Here is a 7,159-nt window from a genome sequence, read left to right as displayed (position 1 = left end):
TTTGTTTTAATTTTTTGTTGGTTTGGTTTGATTTGGTTTGGTTTCCCCAGCTGTGTGGCTATGCAACGCCCAGAATGACCCCTTTAATGTCCAGACTTACTTCTCTGTGAAAGAGCTTTGCAGCCTGTATTTGCTGCCCCAGGTCACTCTTGATGAGCATTGGTGAGCATGCCATAGCACAGCTTCAGGTGGTTTGTATCTGATGAGTTACCCCTTCAGGTGATACCAGCAGGAAGATGTGGCAGATCCATGTCCATATTGCCAGGAGCTGGTGAAAACCCCAGGATCCCTTTTGCTGGCTCTTTTGGGCTGATTTCTGCCTCAGGGTTTACCTGTGTACCTACTAAAAGACTGCAGCAAACCAAAGATTTTTTTCAGCACTGATGCCTACTTGTGAGAGCATGCACATGGACTGGTGGAAAAGAGGTCTTTGGGCAGCAGTCCCACCACCAGGACACGACAAAGGACGCTGTGGAAGTCAGGCCTGCAGAGGCCTGGGGAAAAGCCAGCCAGTTTGCTGTTCCCGCCGCTTGCTGTTTGTGTTTGCTGTTCACAGGGACCTTGGCTGTGTGTGAGCCTTCTCCTGGTGCTTGAGTGTCTGAGTTGCAAAGATTTGAGCACAGGATGTGAGTCTCAAACCATGGAAGCACTAATGAGCACCCCATTAAAGCCAAGAGCAAATTAGCATGCAGACTCATCCCCAGGTAAACCAGAGGGCAGTGCTGTTGAACATGACATCTGTGGAGCTGGAAGGAGGTGCAGGGGAGGCAATGCTACACCATCCTGTGTGTCTCTAGGGAGAAGAGTCAGTTTTGGCTTTCTGAGCAATGTTATCTGAATTACAAGTGAGAGAAAGATGAGAAACAACATTCAAAGACAGCAAATGGCACATTCCTGTGGGTTTTATTTTTATGTTAAACACAACTTTGAAATATTCTGTGGATATATTTATCACACTACGAGAATACGGGATGACTTTACATAACTGCAACGCTCTTTTGAGAAACTCTAAAAGTTATGTACCATTAATACTCTACCTTCTTCACTTTTCAGACTTGTTCAGTGTAAAACTTGCCACATATTTTTCCTGGTGAAATCAACCCACCAGGATCTGCTGACAAGCCTCTTTGGCAGTTATTGTCAACAGTGGTCTCTCTGGATGTTCTAGGAAGGATGCCCTGCGGGAAGGCAGCTGACTGTAGATGCTGCTTGTGTTCCTTGGCCAAGGATACATGTGTCAACACGTTCATGTTGACACAAAGCGGGACTTCTGGAAGAGGTTCTTAAGGTTAATTCTCTAGGTCATGGAGGTCCCGCTGTTACCTGAAAAAGTAGTTTGTGTTTCCTTATGCATAGGTGAGAAATTGAACAAAAAAGACATGGAAGGTTTGCATGTGAAAAGACATTCCTCTCTGAGTAATTCGATGGCTGCTTGTCTGCACAGATGCCCTGTGTGCACAGCCTGTGAACACACGGGCTGATAGTAAGCTAGGTCAACATACGTGGAGTTGACAGTAAACTGCTATGCAGGATGCATTTCTTTATCTGCCAACAGGATCCTGAATGACACGGACACCACTTCTTGAAGTTAAAGCTGGAAGAGGACTTGTCCTGAAGAGCAGAGCTCATATTTCCTCCAAAGGAATATGGTTATTCACAGGATCCACTTTTCTTTCAGCCTTTCTGACACTGATAATAAGACACATACGTGTATGCAACGGATGGAAATCTTCCAAGGCAATTGAAGCAAAGTCTGCTCAAATATTCTTGTACTGACTGAAAATAAAAAATAACTTTATTTATTTATTATAATATGGCTTTAATGGAGGAGAAAGGGCAAAGTAGTCGGTAGGTTTATAAAATAATTTATAGGAGAGGATAATGTTTGTCTGTAACAAACAGTACCACCACCCAAATCATTTCTCCCTGTCACACGCACACTGAGTCAATGAACCTTGTCTTAGGCAAGGCAGGATATCTGACTTCTGACAAGCAATTAATTGTTTTTCCAGTATGGAAAAGGATGCAAAAAGTTGCATTTTTCCTTGGTATAAGACTCCTTCTTCCATCTTCTCTTAGTGAGTGTTGTTTGATGCTTTTCTCTTCTTGGCAATCTTCAGTCTGTTCTCTTTCCTGGAGACTGGTCATACTGCCAAGAGAGGGCAGCAGCCAAGCACAGAAACTGCATGCCTAGCTCTATATTAGGTCACATGGGAACTTAATTTAGGGGATCATTAACACAGAAACTCTGTGTTTTACTATAATTACTGCTCAATGCACTTAGCCCACTGCCAATTTGTCCTTAATGCAAAAGCAAACTTCTGAATTGTTCTCTTTTCTTTATGTTTTCTTTGAAACCAAAGAAATCAGCCTAAATTTCTGCTTGATCATTTTAAAATAAGTTCTGTGCCATAGGAGCATGGCCAGGCAAACAGGCTATGCTCTGGGGATGCTGTTTAGAACGCACAGATCTCACACCTACATTTTCACAGCTCTGCAGGGGACTACATACACATAATAAACAAGTCTACACCTATACTGTATCTTAGCTGCTACATGTAAGACGTTCTCATTGTCTGAACTGTCAGCTTCCTAAAGCAGGGTGAAATAGGGGTAATACACTGTTCTGTTCTCTAAGGGGCAGCATTTTCTCCCAAATCTATCATTCCTGCACAATCCAGCAGCATCTCCTTCCTGTGTAAGTCTTCATGGTCAGATTAGCACATATCCTAAAGACATGCTTATCCCAATATTTATTGGTCTCATCCAGGCTGAACCTGTTTTAGAAAAAAAGAAAAAGTAACCTGGTTGGTTTTGATACAGTCTATTTTTACTCCAAAAGAACCTGCAGTGTTGTGACTCCTCCCTTTGGAGGCAGTTGGTTCTCCTGCCCATAGTTTTGAGGTTATGACATTAAAACAGAACATTCACAGTGGACTTTCACTTAATAAGTAAAATGTCATGGCCTGATGGAAATGAAGGTAGAGAGAGGGTGGTTCTGTGTGGGCTTTGTGTTTCTGCAGAATAAAACTGCAGTTCCTTTTTGAGGCTCTGTTCTTCCCATGTCAAACAGATGCTGGCTCTTTACCCAATCATTGGAAAACACCTGAAGCTCTACAGATAAAATGAAACCAGTATTTAAGGACAGAGGGACACTGAGTGGAGCTAGATGGGGCTAGAGCAACAGGAAAGCACAAAGTGGTGGGTGACTCCTGCTTACTGTACTATATTGAGATTTGTAAGGACTAATGCGGGCTTAACCTTATGTATAAAAAAAGGAAAATCTGCAGGTCAGACCAAGACCTAGTTATGGGAGATGACTTCATGGGCTTCTCAGGGCAAGAGGAGCTGAGAGAGACCGAGTCCACAGGGACGGTGTTCAGCCAGTGTCAGATGTGTTTTGCCTCATGTCAGAATTCTCTCTGGCTCCTGCTGTGCCACCCGTGCCTGTTTCTCCACAGCCAGGAGGTGCACAGCAAACAGTTATAGGGGAAAGGAGGTTAAAAGAGAGGAGGGGAAGCACAGAGAACAGGAGTGGTGGGTTTCCAGCACGTAGACACTGCTCTCTGTGCAAGTACCACTGCCCTTTCCATCCAAGGTCTGATTCTGACACAGATGTCTTCTGTAACCTGGGTGAGGGCACTGGAGCCCAGATTAATTTAAAGGCCAGTTCAGTTGCCCAAGCTCCCTGGAGGTTGTGAGCCTTGGCTGAACTTTTGTGCTACAGCTAAATCAGTTTGGCAGGTGCGGGAAGGGGCAGGGCTCCTCCTGCCCCACGCCCTCCTGGAGGGTCTGCTCACGCCCATGAGCGGAGTTAGCAGAATTGAAATGACCCACTCCTCCAACTTCTTTGCAGAAAGGGAGGATTCTCCTGTGTGTTCAGCTCAAGCTGTGCAAATGATAATTAAAGAAGTGAACAGGAATGAGACAGCAAAAGTCTGGATGTTCACTTTCCTGCAGCTGCTGTGCCTTGTATCACCTCCCCAGAGCTGACACACTGGCTTCATAGCGCTGCTGGCAGCAGGGCAGCCCCCGGGTCTACCTGCCAGGCAGTGTGCAGGTCACAGAGGGGCTGGATGAACTCCCACACTGCCATGCCTAGCCAACATCTTCAGCAGATCGCCCCCCTCTGCAGTATAGGAACCACAAGAACTGGGCCCCCCTGGATGGACTTTCCTATTAGTGGTGGCTGCTGGGTCTCCATGGGAAGGGCCTGGCCTGCTTGCAGGCTGGAGGGTGCTTAGCATCAAGTTTATCAGCAAAAAAAGGCTGGGATCTATTGAACTAGAGTATTAGCTTTTCTCTCAGCATTTCCATCTTCTTTCACTAGCACAAGTAATAGCTTCCTCCAGTCAAAAAATTTTGTTACTTAAAACACCCGAGGAATTCTTTTTATACATAGTCCTAACACTTAGTAGTGTGTTTGCTTTTTTCCTCCTCTGACATTGTCCATTTTTTTAAAGAATGGGGAAAGCAGACATTAGTCACACCCACAAATCCTTTTTGGATGTGTGTGTTTTTTGTAATGGATACTGCTAACTCCAGACAAATCACTCTCTGCAGAGAGCAGCAAAAGGCTAACAGCTTGAGTACAGATCTAGGAGACTGTATGCTAGTGAACAAGCTGCGTGGCCTCTCTGCTGAAATCAGAGAGCCCACAAGCAATGAGACTGCTGAGGCTGTTTTCTCTAATTCTGTGATTCTGCATGCTGACATTCATGCAGATGAAGACATCCAGATGGAGAACCTGCTGCAGAAAAAATGTTGTGTTAAATATGGAATAATCTTTGCAGCAATGCCTTGTAGTGAACATGTCTTGGAAAACTTCACAGTGATGCTGTGAATGGTTCAGCATGGACTATTATGCTATTGACAAAATTTCCTGAATGGGTCTTGGTATACGTTTTAGTTTTTCACCTGCCTTGTTAATGTCCTTAAGGGCATAAATTACAATGCTGTGGTACCTGTGAGGCCACTGAATAAGCCGCTTACATAGGAGAAGACCTTTTTGTTTGTTTGTTTTGCAGGCTGTTAATTCACTCTAAGAAGATAGTCCTGGCTTTGCAAAACAAATGGAGAAAAAATTTCCATGAATCTACACACAGGCCACAGTGAGAGATATGGAAGGAGGAAAGGATGAAAGAGAAAACAGAGCACGCCATAGCATAAAACTGTGAAAACAGACCATGTTTAGAGGAAAGTAGAAGTGATATTCTTTGCTCTTAATTTATAAAAGAAGGGAAACTATTCTTTTGACAAAATTAACGGTAAAGTTCCCTGGCAAGGCATGTTAATTAAGTACTGCTGAAGGTATGCCATGTACGAAGGCATGCCTGTCACTGTGTCTACTCAGAGGTACAAGATGCTGCCAAACCAAAACCCTAGCTATGTTTGGCTTTATCTTGTGAGCTCTGCCAGACGTGTATTGTTTTCCATTAACACTGTACAGCTATTCACATCTTGTAGCTTACACCGAAAAATATTAATAAAAGAGGAATACTTGTCATCATAATTAAATATTTGCATTGTGAAAGGCACACTATGAAATACTTTGAGAAATGGTCATTTCATATATATATTTATTTTTGTTACATTGGGATTTTTTTCTATAAAGAAAACATTTTGTGATGTGTTTTATTACTTCAAGAAATATTTTCTTGTCTCATTCTGACTAAACTTTGACACATTCTTTAAGGGAAAACATCAGTCAATTACGTTGCAGAGAATAGTGTGGGAGAATGTGTCTGTTTTCAAGGCGTGTTCTGAGGTGAGGCTGGAAGAGGAGAGCCACAGAAACGACATTGTTTTGAATTGCTTGTATTTTGTGCACATCACAATTTAAATTTAAGAAATTTAGGATGGACCTTCAATGTTCTTTTCTCCTCCTGTACTTGATAGGAGTGCTGTCTGTGGTTCAGTAAGCCAGCTTGCATTTAGTTTCACTAAGGTTTGTACTGCTGATGTGGAATGTAATTACTAAAATCTTTGCTTTTTCTGGCAGAAATGGAATTAAAACTTGATAATTTATTGTTTTCCGATGAGTGAAGTTTGGTTATTCCAGCGTAAGGACAGGCAGATCCTAGCAAAACCATTTCTGCCTTGCTCAAGTTTTCTCTTCAGCAAGAGGGGCTTTAGTGTCTTGACCAGAGCTGATGCTACAAATGTTAGCTCTGCAACTGCCTGCATTGTAGCATGTTTTCTATTCTGCCTCTGTTCCCTGTTTTGCATGTGAGAAGAATAACAGCTATGTATCTCTGTCTCAAAAAATTTAGGGCAAGAAACAGTTATGGACACACCACATACTTCATCCACATGTGGGCTGTACCCTTGTGCTTCAGGAAAGAAAATTTGTGGAGCCAGGGGGCTGCTGGGTGTCTGCAGCCCTTGCAAAGTGCCCTTGGTACAGCTGGACAGGGTGCCACAGGTGGCAGAAAGTCCAGAGCAGGGTAGAAGGTTTCACAGGTAATCACTGTCCCTGACCCCAGTGCTGTGAGTGGTGCCCATCAACAACAGGCAGCTGCTTGGAGGCAGAGGGGTGACTGACTCCAGTGCTGGGGACTGGGTGACTGTAATGGGGGGTGAGGGGCAGCAGGCCTGGGCTATCTCTGCCCCCTTGCCTCGGTGGGATGGCTGGAGCTGCCCAAGCTCCCTGGGGAGAGCCACAAGCCTCACGAGCACGTGTGGAGGGTTTCAGCCGTGGGAGGCTCTGAGAGTTCCTTTGCTAGTGCTGACTCATTAAAGTGCCGGCTACAGTATTTTCTACGTTCCCCCCGCGGCCCCTCAGTGTAAATGCACTTTTTCCTGTGATGTTTAAAACAGTAAATGTAGACAACCTGCCTATGGCGTACAGTCTCTAAACCCTACCAATGAGAGGATTATACAAAGAAGACAAAAGGAAAAGAGAATGAGAAGAGGTCTGTGACAAACAGGAGGAGATGTCATCTGTCCAGGGCTGTTACCCAGCTTAGTACTTCCAAAAATGGAAACCAGTTCTCAGACTTGGTCCAAACCTCAGCAACCTAAAGACTCCTGTTCTTGAACTATCAAGGTGCTGCATTTTATTTTGCTAGTTTTTCTCTGCCATCTCTATAAAACCATTCCTTCTGGCTGATCCCAGGAGATACCAGTTGCTTTGCTGGTGCAAAACCAAAGCCCATAC

General features: G+C 44.1%; 1 protein-coding gene across 1 annotated transcript; it reads left to right on the top strand.

Annotated features, from left to right (window-relative positions):
• Positions 1 to 4,525: 4,525 nt before the first annotated feature.
• On the top strand, positions 4,526 to 5,111 carry TICAM2 (toll-like receptor adaptor molecule 2; the record flags this gene model as incomplete). Its single annotated transcript, XM_008939446.1, is given in 5 exon segments — positions 4,526 to 4,828; positions 4,831 to 4,874; positions 4,876 to 4,990; positions 5,028 to 5,078; positions 5,080 to 5,111. Coding segments are annotated over 5 exon segments (545 nt in total), but the record flags the coding sequence as incomplete, so codon positions are not given.
• Between the last annotated feature and the right edge of the window lie 2,048 nt (positions 5,112 to 7,159).

The sequence above is a fragment of the Merops nubicus genome, unplaced genomic scaffold, assembly GCF_000691845.1.
Source record: "Merops nubicus isolate BGI_N331 unplaced genomic scaffold, ASM69184v1 scaffold49684, whole genome shotgun sequence".
Classification (NCBI taxonomy): Eukaryota; Metazoa; Chordata; class Aves; order Coraciiformes; family Meropidae; genus Merops; species Merops nubicus.
This window is presented reverse-complemented; position numbering and strand designations above follow the sequence as displayed.